The sequence below is a fragment of the Octopus sinensis genome, linkage group LG9, assembly GCF_006345805.1.
Source record: "Octopus sinensis linkage group LG9, ASM634580v1, whole genome shotgun sequence".
Taxonomy (NCBI): domain Eukaryota; kingdom Metazoa; phylum Mollusca; class Cephalopoda; order Octopoda; family Octopodidae; genus Octopus; species Octopus sinensis.
The window spans coordinates 58,745,145-58,766,807 of NC_043005.1; the positions used below are offsets into that span (position 1 = coordinate 58,745,145).

At 36.9% G+C, this 21,663-nt stretch overlaps 1 protein-coding gene across 1 annotated transcript in view; it reads left to right on the forward strand.

The window, feature by feature from the left end:
* Positions 1 to 21,663, forward strand: part of LOC115215434 (cilia- and flagella-associated protein 65-like) — a 1,408,515-nt gene that overhangs the window by 541,941 nt on the left and 844,911 nt on the right. The window contains exon 16 of the mRNA XM_029784597.2: positions 4,384 to 4,464. Coding sequence (XP_029640457.2) covers positions 4,384 to 4,464 — 81 coding nt within the window. The remainder of the gene's footprint in view (positions 1 to 4,383; positions 4,465 to 21,663) is intronic.

The following is a 21,663-nucleotide window of genomic DNA, read 5'->3' on the forward strand; positions in this document are numbered from 1 at the left end:
AGACCTCAGTCAAATCGTCCAACCCATGCTCGCATGGAAAGCGGATGTTAAACGATGATGATGATGATATATATTCCAAGAAAGTTAGAGGTTGTGAATCCAACCAACTAAGGAATAATATCTATCCAATATACTGCTGGTAGAATACCCAATTAATCATACACGAGTGTGTTTTTTTTTATTGCATTTGACATAATATAATGTTTAAAAGTTGATGAACCACCTATTTCCATCAGCTGACTGAGAACCATGCTCTCTTCTTTGAGATACATCATTATCTCTTTCCACTTGGAATCTTTTATCTTCAAACTGACATGTCAGATATGTTTAATGCTTTTGATACCAAACTGACCAAAACCATCCTTGCTTCTATGATGCAAATTACCCATTTTAACCATTTAGCATTTAAGATGGCCATATCTGGCCCAAATATTCTACCCATTTTATGTTCAAACCAGGTAGATCTGGTTTCTCACACCTACCCAACAATATCAGTCTAGTTATATACTATCATACCTTCAAAATCTCAAAGCTACGAGGTAATGCATAATTAATTCAAAGTAATGTGAATAAATTAGCATGACATTTGACAGAAAAATTTGAATACTGATCTAAGTTAAAAACTTTCCACCAAAATTTCATGTTAATCTATGTTCCAAACACCACCTTAAAACTGGCAAAATTTATTCGAATAAATGTTTTATTTTCAAAATTAATTAAAACAAAGGCATTCTGATTTCAAGAGAGATTTGGCAATGAAGGAATTAATCAAAGTCCTATTGATCTTCATCAGAATCTAAATGTTGTAGTATTTCATTGGTAGTAAACAATTTGCACCTCTGTCTTTTTATTTGGAAGTGGTTGGGTGAGGTAAGTCTCCTGGTTAGTCAAAAGACTGGGTGGGGTTGGGGATGGGGGGGTAATATTGAAAACAAGACATAGAACAGAGCAAACTGTTAGAAAACGTTTATGAACTGCTTCATTCTGCACTGGTGACCTTTCTTTATTCGTATTGGCCAATCCAGTTTTTGGTTTGACCAGATTTTCACATAGAGTTTGCCTATTCCTGCTATATTTGGAATATGACTTGAGCATTTAATCTGAACAAACTTCCTTGCATAATCATCATCATCATCAGCAGCAGCAGCAGCAGCAGCAGCTGCTGCACCACCACAATACCACCACCATCACTATTATCATCATCATCAGCAACAGCAGCTGTGGCAGCAATGTTTTACATTCACTTTTCTGTACTGGTACGGATTGAAGTTTTCCTAAGACAGTGTTTTCGGTCAGACGTCTTTTCCATTATCAACTCTGTTAGTTACCTCTTGTGATTCACAACAGGGGTACAGCAAACCTTTTGTAAAAACTGTGATACACATGATAAAGTGTCTTTTTTTTTAAAAAAAATTTCATCTTTCTATTTTTCTGACCTCAAATACCCATTGAATTAATTGACTTCACAATTTAAAAAAAGAAAAAAATTTGAGCGAGTTCGTTGCCAGTGCCGCTGGACTGGCTCCTGTGCAGGTGGCACATAAAAAGCACCATTTGAGCGTGGCCATTGCCAGTACTGCCTGACTGGCCCTCGTGCCAGTGACACATAAAAACACCCTCTACACTCTCAGAGTGGTTGGTGTTAGGAAGGGCATCCAGCTGTAGAAACTCTGCCAGATCAGATTAGAGTCTGGTGCAACACTCTGTTTCGCTAGCCCTCAGTCAAATCGTCCAACCCATGCTAGCATGGAAAGTGGACGTTAAACGATGATGATGATGATGATGATGATGAGGAGGAGGATGAATTTCACCAATACAACAGTATATGGATCAACCATCAATGAAACTAGTACCAATCAATTATTGGGTTTGATAGAATTGATTCTACCTCTCATCCTATAATCATGACCTTACATGAATCCAGCAAATAATTTAGAAAGTGGTAAATATTAAAACAAGTGTTTGTTTCTCTAAAGAAGTTTACGAACCAAACAATCCTTGGTTGTTCTTTGTGACATAAGTAAAATAGATTGATTTCGTGTTGTTGTTTTTCATTTTCTTCATATAAGTAATGAAGAAGACAGTAGCATAAAAACCTATTTGAACATTTTCATAATTAATGCAGCTAGGATTTGAATTTTCTTATGTTTCCTAGCTTTAAATAAAATGCAAAATATTTTTACATCAATTCAAATATGTTTTTTTTTTCTTATGCAAGAAAAGACATATGAAGAATTATTTTTTCCAGATTCTTTTCATTTTTAAATAGAAAATTTTCAAAGTGTGTATGTGTGTGTGTGTGTGTGTGTGTATGAGTGAATGTGTGTATGCATATCCAAGTGTATATATAACTAAATACATACACACAAGTATTTTGAGTATCAGTGTCTACATTCATACACACACACACATACATGCATACATACATACATACATACATATATATATATATATATATATATATATATATACATACACATACATACATACATATAAATATATACATACATACATATATGTGTGTGTGTGTATATATGTGTGTATATATATATATGTATATATGTCTATATATATATATGTATACATAATCTGCATGCATACATACATACAGACAGACAGGCACACACACACACACATACACACACACACATACACACACGTGTGTGTGTATGTATGTATACAGACAAATGTATATTTTTTATGAATTTTATACATCAAAAATTTGGTTTTACATTATTTAATTAAAAAAAACAAATGCAAAAAGCTATAACATTTATATAAAATTTTCCAAAGGTGTGAGAGACATATTTTTGATTTTTAGGTGGCATCTATCATCATCATTTACAGTTTTACCACTGAACATTATTACCGTTTCCCACTGAATCGTTGTTTCTTTTTATCTGTTTTTTTTTTTTTCTTTTGCATTATTTCTAAATTATATTTCATAAAAAGAAACTTGGAATGTTTCTAAACTTTCATCTTTTTCAATGAAATATTTGATAAGTTTTAAGACATTTTTTTTTTATTTTCCAGTATTTGTTGCGTGATAAGATTTAACAAAAAAAAAAAAACAGAAAAAGAAAACAAAAAACAAAATAAAACAAACAGATGAAAATCATGGTTCAGTTTAGTTCAATTCAATTTGATTGATTGGTACATGTAGTTACTTCTGCCAAAACCTTCTACCCCCCGGGTTAGAACAACAGATGTGCTGTTGTTCTAACTCCTGCCTTTTCTATTGTGTTTACATAGATTCTGTCTCTCTCTCTCTCTCTAAGATCTGTATGGCTGAATGATTCAGAGGTTTGTGGCCATGCCGGAGCACTGCCTTTAGTCAAGCAAATCGACTCCAGGACCCATTCTATTGGTCTCATTTGCCGAACTGCCAAGTTACTACGGGGATGCAAACACACCAGTTGTTCTAACTTCTGCCTTTTCTATTGTGTTTACATAGATTCTGTCTCTCTCTGTAAGATCTGTATGGCTGAATGATTGATTCAGAGGTTGTCTTTGCTATTACAAGGTCCTAGGTTCAATCCTAGTGTGTAACATTTTAGGTGAGTGTAATTTTCTAGAGCCTCAGGTCAGCCCATACTTTGTGAGTGAAAATGGATTGAGAGGAACTGTGTAGAAGCCCAGCAAATGGATTGTACCTGCAAGCCAAAAAGTAGGGAAACACTGTCCCCTTTCTTACTGTTTTCCATTTTCATCACTACATTCACAAAAAGAAAAAAAAACCCCAAAAAAATTCTGGGGCACAGACTTGAAGAGGTTTAGTTAAGTGAATCTTTAAAAACTTGATAATTATTCTATTGGTTTCTTTTGCTGAACTGCTAAGTTATGGGAGACACAAACACACTAACACTGGTTGTCAAAAGATGGTGGGGGACAAAGACAGACATGCACACACACACCACACACACACACATTATGCACAATGAGCTTCTTTCAGTTTCCATGAACCAAATCCACTCACAAGGCCTTGGTTAGCCTGGGGCTATAGACGAATGCACTTGTCCAAGGTGTCATGCTGTGGAACTGAATGAATAACCATGTGGTTTTTTTTTTTTTGCACTATGGTTGAAATTGATCCAGCATTATCTGGTAGGTTCAAGATTTCAATGAGGCATCTTTTAATTTCTAGACATTGTAGGCTAAGTGTAAAAGGTAGGATCTGGTTGGTATGAGCATAAAAGCAGCAAGAATATTTGGGCTGTATTTGATTTTTTTAAATTTCAAAAGGTTAAAAAGTGATCAATATATATCCCCTATTTATTTTCATGTCAATAAAACTGTGTCCCCTATTTGTACATTAATTGGACCTTGTCAGTGTTTCTATATTATTAACCAGGTCGTTCTACCTCTTTTATTTGTATTTGTCAGGCTACAGGACCTGTCATTACATTGGACACCTATGAAGTCAACTTTGGACGTCATCTTGGACTAAACGAGTCTGTCGAAAAGGTAAATGAGTTTAATATGAAATTAATCTTTATTGATTTATGTCTCTGATACATGCTGATTCAACAATGGTGATGGTGTGGTAGTGGTGGTGGTTGTGGTGCTGGTAAGGTGGCGAGCTGGCAGAAACGTTAGCACGCCGGGCGATATGCGTAGCTGTATTTCGTCTGCCGTTACATTCTGAGTTCAAATTCCGTTTAGGTCGACTTTGCCGTTCATCCTTTCGGGGTCAATAAGTTAAGTACCAGTTACGCACTGGGGTCGATGTAATCGGCTTAAACCGTTTGTCTCTCTTTGTTTGTCCTCTCTGTGTTTAGCCCCTTGTGGGTAGTAAAGAAATAGGTTGTGGTGCTAGTGGTGGTGGTAACAGTGGTGGTGATGTCATGAAGGTAGCAGTTGTGGTGGTGGTGGTGGTTGTGTTGGTGGATGTAATAATTGAAGAGCAGGTTTCTAATGATGGTGGCACCGTTAGTGGCAATGATGATGGTGTGGGATTACTGTGGAGCTTAGTGATGACAGTGGCAGAATTTGGTGGTGATGGTGGTAGTAGTGATAGTGATGCAGCTTAGTGGTGATGGCGATGGAGTCTGGCCGTGGATGTGATGAAACCTATTTCTTTACTATCCACAAGGGGCTAAACACAGAGAGGACAAACAAGGACAGACAAACGGATTAAGTTCATTATATCGACCCCAGTGCGTAACTGGTACTTATTTAATCGACCCTGAAAGGATGAAAGGCACAGATTGACCCTGAACTTTTCCTTGCATGCACACTACTCTTTTACTTGTTTCAGTCATTTGACAGTGGCCATGCTGGAGCACTGCCTTAAGTCGAGCAAATCGACCCCAGGACCCATTCCTTGTATGCCCAGTACCCACTCCATCGGTCTCCTTCGCCGAACTGCCAAGTTACAGGAACGCAAACACACCAGCATCGGTTGTCAAGTGATGTTGGGGGGACAAACATAGATGCACAAACATATATATATATATAAATATAAATATATATATATATATATAATATATATATATATATATATATATATATATATACACATATATACATATATACGACGGGCTTCTTTCAGTTTCCGTCTACCAAATCTACTCACAAGGCTTTGGTCAGCCCGAAGCTATAGTAGAAGACACTTGCCCAAGGTGCCAAGGTTCAACTTACACAAGTTAATGAGTGAAAAAAAAAAATGAATTTCTATAAAACATGTTTTTAAACATTGAATGACTATGGATGTCCATCTGGATAAAATTATAATCAAAGGGGTCCGTAGTTAAAAAAAATGGTTGAGAACCCCTGGTGTAGTGTGTAGTCGTCTCAAAAAGGAGGTCTGGTTTCAGCTGTACAGGATCTTTTTGATTGTGCCGAGGAAAATTAAAACATTTTGGAAACAGTCATAACAAGTGATGAATTATGGGTCTATGGCTGTGACCCTGAAACCAAAGCAAGAATCAAATCCCACTTGAAAGGAGCAAGATTTCAAGACATCTAGGAAATCCAAGGGAATGCAATGAAGCAGCTGCTTGCTATCCCAAAACAGGAGTTCTGCAAATGCTTCCATGGAAACATCTATGGAAACAGTGCTGGATAAAATGTGTGGCTTCAGAATGGGACTACTTCAGAGGAGACAAAATGGTAAATTGATATCTGTTGGAGTTCTCTTTTTATAGCACTAGTCCTGATACTTTTTGGTCGGACCTTGTATTTACAAGAGGGTACTCAAAAGAAGCCAGAATTTTGCAATATTATTTCATTCACATAGTTTTACATGTTTACACTTTTATCACCTTCAAAGTATTCTCCACTTTAAGCAATGCATTGGTCCAAATGTGTTTTCCACTATTCAAAGCAATGCTGGAACTCTTGTGGAATGATGTCTTCTAATGCCTCAGTTGTTTTTTTTTTCACCTCTTCCACATCTGCAAAACGTTTTCCTTTTTAGTACATTTTTCATTTGGGGGAATGAAAAATGGGAGCAAAATCAGGTGAATAGGGAGTGTGGGTAATCAGGGTCGTGCCATTTCTAGCCAAAAACTGTCTCACATTTGAGATGGTGTGTGCAGGTGCATTGTCATGAAGAAAAAACCACTCTCCACTTTGCTACAGGTTGGGGCGTTTTTGTCTCACCGCATCTTGCAAATGTTTCAGAACTGCCAAGTAGAATGTCTGGTTAACAGTTTGACTAGGAGGAACAAATTCTGTGTGGACAATTCCTTTCACATTGATGAAACAAATCAGCATCGTTTTGACATTGGACTTCATTTGACATCCTTTTTTTGGGTCGTAGTGACATTGAATGCTTCCATTGACTTGATTGCTGCTTCATTTCTGGGTCGTAGCCATAGTACCACTTTTTGTCACCAATGATGACCTTTGAATAAATGTCTGGATCAACTTCCAACTGTTCTTTCAGTTCATGACAGGCATTCAGTCATGTCTGCTTTTGATCTTCCTTGAGCAAGTGAGGCACACATTTTTCAGACTTTCACAGCATTTCTGTCTATTTAATTCTACTCACATGCCTTGGATTGATCTGAGTCTATGAGGAAAAAAGATACTTCACCAAGATGTCTTGCATTAGGACAGAATACCAAGACTTCATGTTTGCACAATGAATATTTTAAATGCCTGATCAGATCATCCAGTCATCTACTAACTTAGGGTCATGTGATCATAAATTAAATTTATAACCTCAAAAGTCCTTTCTTCCATGATATTTTATCCAACTATTTGATTTAGTTTTAATTATAGAAAGGACATTTTGGTTTTTGCCTAACTTGAGAGAAAAGTTGGGCATAGGGGCATCAAACGTGGTGTACAAGAGAGATGATTTTGCTAGTATGGTCATGCGATGCGTATGGATGAGGACAGTTGTGTAAAGAAGTGCTGATCTCTAACTGTGGAGAGAACCTGTGGTAGAAGTTGACCCAGTAAGATATGGGATGAGTTGATGAAGCATGATCTTCAAACTTTGGGCCTCACAGAAGCAATGACTAGTGACCAAGACATTTGGTGATATGCTGTGCTTGAGAGGACCCATGAAGCCAAGTGAAATTGTAGTCATGCCTGATGCTGGTGCCACCTAACTGGCACCCATGCCAGTGGAATGTAAAAAGCACCTTTCAAGCATTGGGCCTCAGGGAGACAGAGTGGCTGATGCCAGTGGCACGGGAAGAGCTCATTTCAAGTGTTGGGCCTCACAGAAACAATCACAAACGACTGAGACGTTTGACATTATGTTGTGCTTCAGAAGAAGATCCATCAAGCCAAGTAAAATCACAGGCATGGTAGATACTGGTGTCATGCAAATGGCACCCATGCTAGTGGCACATAAAAAACACCCATTACACTCTTGGAGTAGTTGGCACTAGGAAGGGCACCCAGCCATAGAAACCATGCCAAATCAGACTGCTGTCTGGTGCAGCCTTCCAGCTTGCCAGCCCTGATTAAACATCCAACACATGCCAGCATGGACAACAGTTGTTAAATGATGATGATGATATATAGTAATATGAATAGGTAAGATCCAAAGAATAAGGTGTAGGAAATTAGTAAGCTTCATGCAGTCCATAGAAGGTATAAAAAAGAATTTTCAGGAACAATAGGGGTTTATCGCCATTGAAGGTTGTAAATTTTTCTCATATCAAGGTTCGACAAGTTGAAAAACGTTATTTTATAGTTCATGGTTAGCAACTGGGGTTGTTGTATATACAGATAAAAATAAAAAATTAGGGAATGGAGTACATAAAACCTAGGCTACATGTTTTCTCGCTAACAGAATCTTGCAAGTAGCAATTGTCCAAACAAGGGGTACTCCGCTAGCTAGCGGAGTAGCTAGCAGAGCTAGATAGATGGGTAGCTAGTAGAGTACCTCTTATTTGGGTAATTACTACTTCTGAGGTTCTGCTAGCTAGGAAACATATGTAACCGGATTTTATCTACTCCATTCCCTATATTTGGATTCTATCAATCACTCTATCTATCTATCTATCTATCTATCTATCTATCTATCTATCTATCTATCTATATATATATATATTTATATATATATACTAGCAGTATCGCCCGGCGTTGCTCGGGTTTGTAAGGGAAATAACTATACAGCATTTTTAGAGAGTTATAGCCAAAAAATAGCAAAAAAATGCATTAAAAATGGAAAAAATATGATGGTAAATTTTTTTAAAAATCGTTCACTCATCGTAGACATTTTTAGAGAGTTACTTCCCTTTAAAAAATATGCATGAAAATGGAAAAAAATGATGGTAAATTATTTTTAAAATCGTAGACTCATCGTAGACGCACGCTAATACCCAGAAGGGCTTGATATGAATCACGACTATAAGATACCCGGTTTTGGTTAAACTGCATCGCAAAATGTGGGAGTAGTTAGGAATCTAAATCGAAGGGGACAGACACTCACACAACTTCACTTTTATATATAAAGATATATATATATATAAAGATATATATATATATATATATATATATATATATATATATATATATATATACACACATATACACACACATACTTATAATTTTTTTAAAATTTCTTTTTCATTATAGCCACTTAATTAATTACTGACATTGCACAAATTCTTTGATATCAAAGAAACATTAATTAAAATTAACTCATCAATATTTTGTTAATAAGTTACGATTATTAAAGTTTAGCAACGATGCTTTTGCAAATACAAGAAAACCCCACTAATAATGCAATTTTCTTGGCTATTAACTTAACAATACTTTACACATGTCATATCTGCCAAAATTATGCTGTTGGTCGTCTAAATCATTCCAACCATGGCTACCTCATCCTTTTTCAGTCATATCTTGTACTGCATTATTCAATGTGTAGTTTTCTGCAGAATGTGATTTGAAGAGTGATTAGCAAATATGTGAAGATGATCCTTTTTTGTTGTTGCCTTATCCCAGTTCCATCCCTCCCCACTCACCCCTTCTGACCTAGCTGTCCTAGGGTCAAAATCCTATGGGGGGTTAAAAGAGAATCCTGTAAGACTAAAAGGTCAACACAACCCAAGGTCGCTGTTATTATGGTGTGATTGAGGACAAAGAACTATAATATAAGGTGTTTGTCATGATATATCATCATCGTCATCATCATCATCATCATCATCATTATCATCATTGTCGTCATCATCATCATCATCATCATCATCATTTTTTAACATCAGTTTACCATATTGGCATAGGCTGGACTGTTTGGCAGGGGGTGGTCAGTTGGAGAGCTGCTAGAGTCCATTTGACTGTCTTGTCATTGTTTCTACACCTGGAGGCCCTTCTTTGCACCAGCCACATTTATGATTATATTAACAACTCTTCACAGTTTTGGTTGTGTAACGAACACCCTGAAGTTAATTACTATAGCTGGTTCCTCTTCTATTGGTTCTGTTTGAGGTAGGCTGAAACCTTCATTCACATACCACTCCATAGTGATATTTCTAGAACACTTTGTTTGAATTATTACAGTGGTATAGATTTAGATGCAGATAGTTCTTCTTCACCTAAACTTTCCAGGTAGATAATATTACAAGGAGAAAACAGCAACAATGTGGACTGCAAGATTTAAATGCCATCATAGGCCATGTGGCAAATAATAATTTCATAGGCCATGTGGAAAATAATAATTTCATAGGCCATGTGGCAAATAATAATTTCATAGACCATGCAGCAAATAATAATTTCATAGGACATGTAGTAAATAATAATTTCATAGGCCATGCGGCAAATAATAATTTCATAGGCCATGCAGCAAATAATAATTTCATACACCATGTGGCAAGTAATAATTTCATAAGCCATGTGGCAAATAATAATTTCATAGACCATGCGGCAAATAATAATTTCATAGGCCATGTGGCAAATAATAATTTCATAGGTCATGTGGCAAATAATAATTTCATAGGTCATGTGGCAAATAATAATTTCATAGACCATGTGGCAAATAATAATTTCATAGGCCATGCGGCAAATAATAAATTCACATGCTTTCAAATATATACAACAGCAATAACAACGAGCATTTTAAGTCCATTTTCCTGGACTTTTAAGTCCCTTTTGCTAACCCCATTACAGCCTTTTTTTTATTTTATCATACCTAGTACATTCTTTATCACCAATCCTCTTACTCTGATTCCATCCTCTATCATCTTTAACCATATCTTCCTCTTCCTCTACTTCTACATTTATTTCCATTACTTCTCTCATCCAGTCACTTTCATCCTTCCTAAGCATATGACTCAACCACTTCCTCCCAATTCTCTTCATAACATCCATCACTTGCTCTAGTCTCACCATCCACAACAATCCATTGTTTTCCCTTTTCTGTCTCTGCAATAGTCTACTCATCCACCAAACCGTACTCATTTCTATTTTTTCCAGCCTTATCTGCCACTTTATCTTCCTTCATTGCCCACGTCTCACTCACTAATCATAGCCCATCATATACATACAAAGAGCATAAACCTTTTCCATCCAATAAAAAAAAATGACTAAAACATGGAAATTGTAGACTATAAATTCTCAAAGGGAAATTAATAACTTCAAAACTGAAGCTCAGACTCAAGATATTCTGTGAAAAACTTTATTATCAGTAAATGGAAAAATACTTCAATGAAGCAGCTTTAACCAAAAGTTTGCTTTTAATCACAGACCATGTGGAGGAGAATATGAAAAAAAAAAAAAAAACTATATCTTAGTAAAAAGAGCCCTTTCTCAGGAAGATCTTCAATTGCTTTCATCTAAGATCTGGAATGTAAAGAAAAAATATCCATTGATAAGACTGCATCAGGGTTAGATATAATCAAAAAAGAATACTGTACCAACTTTGACAGAAAAACTGATATAATCAACTTTAAAACTTTCACTAAAGCTATAGGGAAGTTGCATAGTCATAAGACACCATGAAGATGCTAGTTATTGGATACTAGCACAAGATGTTGACACTCTACAGAAAGCCATTGATATGTATATTTAAAAGAATTATGAAAGGTAAGATATACCAAATTGATATATCAGTTTTGCTTACTACAGCCAAGAACAGATACACAGACTTGGCAGCAAACTATAAATCCATTGCTTGTCCTTTTATTACATATAGACTAAAAGGCAGTGAGCTCACAGTATCATTAGCACGCTGGTCAAAATACTTAGCGGCATCTACATTCTGAGTTCAAATTCCACTGAGGTTGACTTTGCTTTTCACCATTTCTGGGTTGATAAAATAATTAACAGCTAAGTTAAGTTAAGTTAAGTTAATTTTTGGCTCAAAAAGCAAAAAGCAAGGCCATGTAGGGGGATATGGAGTTATGTACAGGGAGGGTATTCATGCAAAGAGTTCAGGCCATTTCTGGTCAAGAGTGACTTTGAACCGAGCTAAGCACTGAGGTGGATGTAATCTACATATCTGATCCCTGAAATTACTGGCCTTGTGCCAATTTTGAAATTTTGAAATAATTATTATTTCTATTATTATTACTAGCAGGACCCATGAATAGTTCATGGAATTAATGGTATACATAGTGGATTATTTCTGAAAACTTTATCCAGAGAACCTGAAAGCATAGCCTGTGTTGTGTCTGTATGGAGAAATAGTCAACCATTTGTTATTTATTGAAAATTGAAGGAAATTAAAATATTATGATTACTTAATGCACTTTATATACACACTTTATATACGTTATGCAGAATTTCATAGACTTAATACGCAGCAGTCATAAAATAAATATTCACGTGAATTTTACCATTTTCCCCATAAGCAAAATAAAAATATTCCTTTCATATGAAACAACTTTTAGTTAAATTGCATATATCTGCCATGTAAATAAGTGTGATTATTTCAGAGAGTTACACTTATGTGCATGCATTAAGTGACAGGTGATATAAAAATCTTACTTCAATTAAAAAGAACACATTTTCACGATCCAATCAGCACCACCATCATTTCTCTCTTCTCCTCTCTCTCCTCTCTATCTCCTCCCTCTTCTCCTCTCTCTCTCCCTCTCCCCTCTCTGTCTGCCTTTCTTTAACCTCACAATCAGAACATCACCCCTCTGCTAAATTTATTATGTTTCCCATACCTCACGTCATGGACACTTCTCTCTTCATCTTCATCTTTTTCTTTATCTCTTTTTTTCTTTTTCCCTCTTTGTGTCTCAGTCTTCACCTTATCCTCTTTTTCTCTCTCTCTCTCACTGGTATTGTAACCGCCATGAGATGCCACATTTTCTCAATTTCAATGAGTAGGTCTTTATATTTTCTGAGCTTGTCAAACTCTTTCGCTGAGATATGATGATCACAGGGGATGCTCATGTCGATCAATAAGTAAACTTTATTGTTTTGGTCTTTCACAACAATATCTGGTTTATTGGCCTTGATGGTTCGGTCTGTATGTACTGGAAAGTCCCACAGAATGGTTACATTTTCTCCTTCAGTTACAGCCTCAGGGTGGTGATTATACCACTTGTCGGCAGTTTTGATATTGTAATGCCGACTTATTAGCCAGTGGAGATATTGGCCAACTCTGTCATGTCTTAATTTATACTCCACTGGTGCTAAGACTTTACATCCAGAGATTAGGTGGTCCACTGTTTCAATCATGTCGTTACAGAATCGGCATTTTGGGTCTGCTCCATTTTTCATCACATTGGCCTGGTAGTTCCGGGTTAATAGGCTTTGATCTTGAGCAGCCAGGATGAAACCTTCGCTCTCTGCTTTTAGCCCTGAGCTCCGTAGCCACTGATGGGTTTGCTTCTGGTCAACATCAGCTTGTTTGCTGCGGGTCACATATTTGCCGTGCAGAGGTTTCTCCTCCCACCTATCAGCCAATTGCTTGTGCGCTTTCTTCATTGCCATCATTTTCACCTTCTTTGCAACGATAGTTGCCGTACTTCCCTCGGGTTGTTCAGTTTGGGTATCCTGCACGAGATCAATAGCAAATTTTTTGCTTTCCTTTATGATAGAATGAAGCTTCTTTCGCCTCTCGTGATTTTCCACGAGCTTTAGCATCCAGTCATTCGATATTTCGAGATATTTGGCCAGTCCAATTGTGGTTGTTTTGTAAGCTAGTTCAAATTGGATCAGGCCTCGACCTCCTTGGGCTCTGGGAAGGTAAAGGCGATCTACGTCTGCCTTTGGGTGGTGCATCCTATTACAACTCAGCAGCTTGCGTATTTTTCTATCTATATTCTTTACTTCACTCATATTCCAGTTCAACACATTGTAGCTATAAGTAACAACTGGAACTGCTAAGGAATTTATAGCTAACACCTTGTTACGTGCATTTAGTTCAGATTTCAGGACTGCACGAACTCTCCTATAACATTCCTTCCTGATTTTCTCTTTCATGCTTGCATGCTGAATACCAGAGCCTTCATTTATCCCTAAATATTTGTATGTTTGTTCTTGCTCAAGCTCTCTTATGACTGTGTCAACATCTAACATGACTGAATTTGTGGTCTTCACTTTCCCTTTCTGGAAAGTGGCCTTGGCACACTTCTCAAGTCCAAACTCCATCCCGATGTCATCGCTGAATGCTTTCACGGTGCGCAATAGGCCTTCAAGTTCATTATTGTCTTTACCATAAAGTTTTAAGTCATCCATATAAAATAGATGGCTTATTTTTTTATTGGCAATTTTATACCCATACCCTGTTCTGTTTAATTCACTTGTAAGGGGTATTAGGGCTATGCAGAATATTAAAGGTGAAAGTGAGTCACCTTGAAAAATTCCACAGTTGATGTTTATATTTTCTGAGGCAAGTACTCCATTAGAGTGGTATAATTGGAGATTCGTATTCCACAACGACATATTGTGCTTCAGGAAGTTTGAGATCACAGGGGAAATTTTGAAGATGTCCAGCGATCTCAAGATCCATGGATGCGGTATACTGTCGAAGGCCTTTTTGTAGTCAATCCATGCGGTGCTGAGATTTCTGCGCTTGTTGTGACAGTTCTCAAAGATCATACGATTGATTAGCAGTTGATCTTTGCATCCGTAAGAGCCTCGGCAGCACCCTTTTTGTTCAATTTGGAAAATATCGTTCTTCTCCATGAATGCATATGTTTTCTCCACCAGGATAGATGTTAGGATTTTATATTATTATTATTATTATTATATTATTATTATTATTATTATATTATTATTATTATTATTATTTTATTATTATTATTATTATTATTATATTATTATTATTATTATTATTATTATTATTTATTTATTTATTTATTTCAAGATGGCAGAATTGTTAGCACACCAGGTGAAGTGCTTAGTAGTGTTTTGTCTGCCTTTACATTCTGAGTTCAAATTCTGCTGAGGTTGACTTTGCCTCTCATCATTTCGGGATCAGAAGATTAAGCACCAGTGATACACTTGGATCAATGTAATCGACTAGTCCTTTTCCCACCCAAATTGAAAGCCTTATGCCTTTAGTAGAAAGGATTACGAATACTGATTTTTAGGGCAGTGAGCTGGCAGAATCATTAGCATGACGGGCAGAATGGTTAGCAGCATTTCGTCTATCTTTACATTCCGAGTTCAAGTTCTGCTGAACTCGACTTTGCCTTTCATTCTTCTCTGGGTTGATAAATTAAGTACCAGTGAAACACTGGGGTCGATGTAATCGACTAATCCCCTCCCCCCAAATTTTAAGCCTTGTGCTTTTAGCAGAAAGGATTATATTCATTATTATTATTATTATTGAGTGAGAGAGCAGTGCATGCCATCAAAGTGACACTGGGGTAAAATATACAAAGCCCAGTATACCCATCATGACTACCCGTCTGATAAGGGTACACCAGGCACATGCATCACAACCATATGTGCGTGACACGGTGATCCCATATCAAGATAAACAGCACATGACCTTGCAGGTGGGGCCCAGTTAGAATTTTCTTTTGGTTGAGTAACCCATCCTACTCAAAAGGTCCTTGAATAAGGGTTGTGTAAGGATGTTGAACCCATGTTTCCAGAGGTGAATTATTCAAACTCCAAAGAATCCCTCTCAACACATGGCTATGATGCTCCCTCACTGCTTCTGCTCATGATCAGAGATGCACTTATTGTCAGCCACTAAGGGACATGGTCAAATGGTTAAGGTCAAACAACTGACAAGCAAATCTGTGGTATTGAGCAGAATATTTGCTGTAGCCCATCTTTTATACCAAGACAAAACAATGTACATGATAACACTTCCAATCAGTTAAGATCAGAAGCCATGAGAGCCACTGCCTGGTACTGCATCAGGGCATTTATTATTATCATTATTATTATTATTATTGTTAGTAGTAGTAGTAGTAGTAGTAGTAGTATGAGTAGTATTAGTATGAGTAGGAGTAGACAAAGAACACAAAACTCCACCCAACAAAGAAACACTAATGATATTGCACATACTCTAATGTGCACAATGCACAAAAGACTAAAATAACACCAGAAACAGAACGGTTAACCAAATCCTGAAGACAAATCGAAGCTAATGCAGTTTAATGATACAATTCTACATCCCCAGATATCAACATTATGCACACCGCAGGAACACGAGAGAGAACTTGGTCATAAAACTGTTGAAAAGGTAACAACAACAACAACAACAACAACAACAACAACAATAATAATAATAATGATAGCAACAATAATTAGGTAATTATGATAATAATCAGGATGATACTGCAGGAAAATAAAATAATTCCGTTTCCTGTTGATATTGATAGCAATGTACCTGAAGTGTGGGTTTAATGGCTTTTCTAAAATATAGAAATGCAGTTTTGGCCTGTATAAAGTATGGATGGGAGTAACAGAGATTGGAGACGAGATATGGAAAGAGGGAGACAAAGAGTTATATGAGAGGTGGAGAAGGAGAGAGGGATGGAGGGAGAGAGAAATGAGAAATTGAGAGTGCAAAAAGTGAATGAATGAAATGGCATTAATAATAGTGTGGTACGAATGTAGACGAAATGTTTACGATGTTTTGGGATGCTACATCAGCTGCCTGTTGGAAGCTGAAATAATGATATAGATGCTTCTCAAAAGACTCTGTACTATCCAAATAAAGTGAATTCAACACTAAATTAACCCTTTCATTACTGTATTTATTTCTGTTTCTTTCAATTAGTTTTAAATATAAAAAGAATTTAGTAAAATAACTTAATTATCATTGAGCTAGTGTTAGGAACATAAATTGTGACTAAGGTTTGGTGGAAGATTTTAATTCAAAACTTATGAAAACTAGACATTTGTACTACAGAGCCATAGGTGGTTTCAGCCAGGTTGGTATCAAAAGGGTTAAAGTATTTTATACTTATATATATATAGTTAATCCAAACAAGAAAACACAAAAAAAAACACAACGCGAGGACGTGGAACAACTAAAGTATTATTGGACGCTCAGGAAAGAAGGGAAGAAGGAGGGTTTAACGTTTCGAGCGGAGCTCTTCGTCGGAAACATAGGAGAAGGAAAGATCCCGAGAAGGGAAGACAGAGGAAAAAAATCGCCAGCGGTACTCACGAGGTCACATATTGAAAGAGATGGAGAAGAAGAGAGGGAGGGAGAAAGATAAATGAGAGATTGAGAGTGCAAAAAGGGAATGAATGAAATGGCATTAATAATAGTGTCATCATCATTTAATGCCTGTTGCCCAAGCTGGTATGGGTCGGACGGTTTGACCAAGGCTGGTAAGCAGGAAGGCTTCACCAGACTCCAGTCTGAATTGGCATGGTTTTTGTACAGTTCGATGCCCTTCCTAGCACCAACTACTCCAATATTGAATGGATGTGTAGACACATATGAATGTTTATGTAAGCATATATGCATGTATGTGTAGTACAGCTGTGGGGTTGAGAAGATTGCTTCTCAACCACGTGATTTTGAGTTCGCTCTCAATATGTGGCACTTATGAGTGAATTTGGTAGATGGTAACTGAAAGCAGTCCATTGTGTGTGCGTGTGTGTGTATGTGTGTGCATATGTGTGTGTGTGTGTGTGTCGTTGGTGTTAGGAGGGGCATCCTGCCATAAATACCATATCAAAATGGACACGGATGCATGGTGCAGGCTTCTGCCGGCCAGCACCTGTCAGACAATCCAACCCATGCCAGAATGGAAGGAGAAGATTAAACAATGATAATGATGATGATGATGACATATGTGTGTGTACACACACACACATATATAGCTAATGCAAAAAAGAACAAAGAAAAAACAGCAAAAAAAAAAAGCAATGAGAGGACATGGTACATGCAAAGTATTAGCAGATGCTCAGGGAAGGAAAGAAAGCTGGTTTAATGTTTCAAGCAGACACTCTTCTTCAGAAACAGGAGACAGAGGAAAGTCCAAGAGAAAAGGAAGACAGAGGAATAAATTGCCAATAATCCACATGTAGTTACATTTTTTTGAAATATATAAATATTTCATTTTTGTATTTGATTTGCAAGATTCTTTATATGAATTCGTGTGTTGAAGCATATTTTATTGTGTCTGGGGAGAATCATTCTCTTTTAGTGCCTTATTACTTAACACACTCACCGGTTTGATTTCCACTCATTTACTTATTTATTGTTTCTAAAATTTCTGTTGTATCTTGCAACCTTTTCACTAGCTGTTGAGTCAATGATTATTGAAAAGTTTGCAAGATGCAATGAAAATTTTAAGCTTGCTTACTAACTACATGGTCCTGGGTTCAGTCCCACTGTGTGACACCTTGGGCAAGTGTCTTCTACTATAGCCTCAGGCTGACCAAAGCCTTGTGAGTGTATATATATATATATATATATATAAACATATATATGTGTGTGTGTGTGTTTATGTATTTGATTTTGTACATCCACCATCACTTGATAATGAATGTTGGTGTGTTTATGTCCCCGTAACATAGCAGTTTGGCAAAAGAGATGTATAGAATAAATACTAGGTTTACAAAGAATAAGTCCTGGGGTCGATTTGTTTGACAAAAGCTGATGCTCCAGCATGGCCACAGTCAAATGACTGAAACAAATAAAAAAATAAAAGTAAACAAGTGGAAATCAAATTGGTGAGTGTGTTAAATAATAAGGCATTAAAAGAGAATGACTCTCCCCAGACACAATAATATATACATATATACATACATACACACACATATATATATATATATATTTATTTTTATATACATATATATGTATATATTTATATACATATATAAATATATATATATATGTATATGTATATATGTATATCATCATCATCATCATCATCATCATCATTTAACGTCCGTTTTCCGCGCTAGCACGGTTTGGACGGTTCGACTGGGGTCTGGGAAGCCAGGAGGCTGTGCCAGGCTCCAGTCTGATCTGGCAGAGTTTCTACAGCTGGATGCCCTTCCTAACACCAACCATTCCGCGAGTGTAGTGGGTGCTTTTTACGTGCCACCTGCACAGGTGCAAGCGGGGTCCGGCATCTTCCACGATCGGTTGGTGCTTTTAACGTGCCCTTTGATTCTAACCCTTGCTTCAACACCCGAAATTTCTTTTCTAGTTCCAGTAGTGATTCTGCTATGAGAGCCAGGTCATCAGCATAGAGGAGCTCCCAGGGGCATCCTGTTTTGAATTCCTCTGTTATTGCTTGGAGGACTATGATGAATAAAAGGGGACTGAGGGCTGAGCCTTGGTGTACACCTACTTCGACCCGGAATTCTTCACTCTATTCGTTGCCAATCCTAACCTTGCTGACAGCCTCTCTGTATAGGGCCTGTACAGCCCTTATTAGCCATTCGTCAATCTCCAGTTTCCACATCGACCACCAGATAAGGGATCGGGGAACCCTGTCAAAGGCTTTCTCCAAGTCCACAAAAGCTATGTAGAGGGGTTTATTTTTAGCTAGGTACTTCTGCTGTTGTCGGACCAGGAATATAGCATCAGTAGTGCTTCTACCCGGCACAAAACCGAACTGCATATCATCTAAGCAAATTCTCTCCCTAATGAGATGAGTTATGACCCTCTCTGTGACCTTCATCACCTGATCCAACAGTTTAATACCCCTGTAGTTATTTCTATCTAGAGCATCACCCTTACCCTTGTAGCAGTTGACTATGGTGCTGCTACGCCAGTCATTGGGTATGACTCCATTATGAACTACCTGGTTTACAATGCAGGTGACTAGGCCATAGCCCACATAGCCAGCTGTTTTAAGCATCTCAGCAGTGATTCCTGATGGGCCGGGGGCTTTACCTGGTTTCATATCCTTAATTGCCTTAACTATAAGGGAGCTGTCTATTCGGATAGCTGGTCCCTCTACTGGGTCAACATTTGGCAGGCTCTCCTCCTCCCATTCATTCTCATATATATATATACATATATATATATATATATATATATATATATATATATATAGAGAGAGAGAGAGAGAGAGAGAGAGAGAGATAGTTAGATAGATAGATAGATAGATAGATAGATAGATAGATAGAGAGATAGAGAGATATAGATAGGATAGATAGATAGATAGATAAATAGAAAGATGCACACATACATATGTCCTGTCTGCCTGTCTGTATGTATGTATGTGTGAGTGTATGTTTGTGTGTATGTTTGTGTGTACCTTTGTTGTGTTGCCATCACATGATAGTTGTCAGCAAGCCTCACCAGCAAACATGTGATGTTGTTTGCTTCTAGTCTTCCTTGCAAAACATGTTTGGCCATAGGGGAAAATATTATTTTGTTTGGAGACTGGCGAGGATTGGTGACAGCAAGGTCATCTGACCATCAGAGAAGCTGCCTCAAATAATTCTGTCTCATCCATTGCCAGCATAGAAATGTGGATATGAAAATGGTTGTGATGTACGTATGTATGTATGTTTGTGTTTTGATTTGTCTGTCTGATTGCCTGTCTGTCTGTATATTTATCTAGCTATTTATCCATCTGTCTATATGCATGTGTGTATGTGTGTGAATATATATATATGTGCGTGTATATGTATCAATGCACAGACCACATTTTAAATACAGGGGTCATTTCATGAAATAAACAGAACCAAAACATCAACAGAACAGAAAATGGCTGCGAGATGAATGCTTTGATGCCTGATCTCTTCTGATGTTGGATATAAATGGGATGGGAATTCTGTTCAGAATATCAGTAATGTTGAGTTAGTGAAAAAGAGAAGAGGAGTGAGGAAGAGAGCATGCAGCGTTGGGTATGTAGCAGAAACATCAATCAAAATGAAAAAAAAAAATTACTTTTTGTTTAAATATTAGTGTTGGATTTGTCTATTCAGATGGATGGAATCTATTTGATGAATAATTGAATATATATGTAAGCATAGGAATAGGAAAATATCTATACAAATGTTTGATTGTGGTAGCCTTCTTGTGAAAAACAAAAGTAAATACACTTATTTTCAGTACAATTCCACCAATTATCTAGCCTCAACATTTTGGGCAATGATAAAATGCCTTGCATTCCAACTTCGAATCTTACCAAGTACAGCTTGACCTTCCGTCCTTTAGTTGTCATATCTTTTAGGTTCTGTTGGATGAAGAGTATGAGATCCAAGAAAAGATCTCTAATTACAGTTAAGCTAGCACTTAACCCTTTTGTTACTGTATTTATTTTGAGATGCTTGTGTTTCTTTCAATTATTTTAAATACAACAAAGAATTTAATAAAATAAGCTCATTATCATTAAGTTAGTGTTAGGAACATAAATTATGACTAAGGTTTGGTGGAAGATTTTTGTTCAAAACTTATGTAAGCATGACATTTGTATTACAGAGCCAGAGGCGGTTTCAGTTGGGTTGGTATTGAAAGGGTTAAAGTAGGAGTGAAGGCATAGTGCATGCTATTATGAAGTCACACTCAAATGTGAGTGTTGGTTGAATATATATCTACTATAATAATCTTTGTTGCATATTTAAGTGTACCAGCAATACCTGTGGAAATTCCATGGTCCATTCATAAATATTTCCTCTGTCAGTAATAATATCATATTTCCTGCATAATGGTTCTACGGATTCCTTGTTGCTAGACTCACACTCATGCGTGAATGCTTACTCTCTCTTTTACTTGTTTCAGTCATTTGACTATGGCCATGCTGGAGCACCGCCTTTAGTTGAACAAATCGACCCCAGGACTTATTCTTTGTAAGCCTAGTACTTATTCTATCAGTTTCTTTTGCTGAACCACTAAGTTACAGGGATGTAAACACA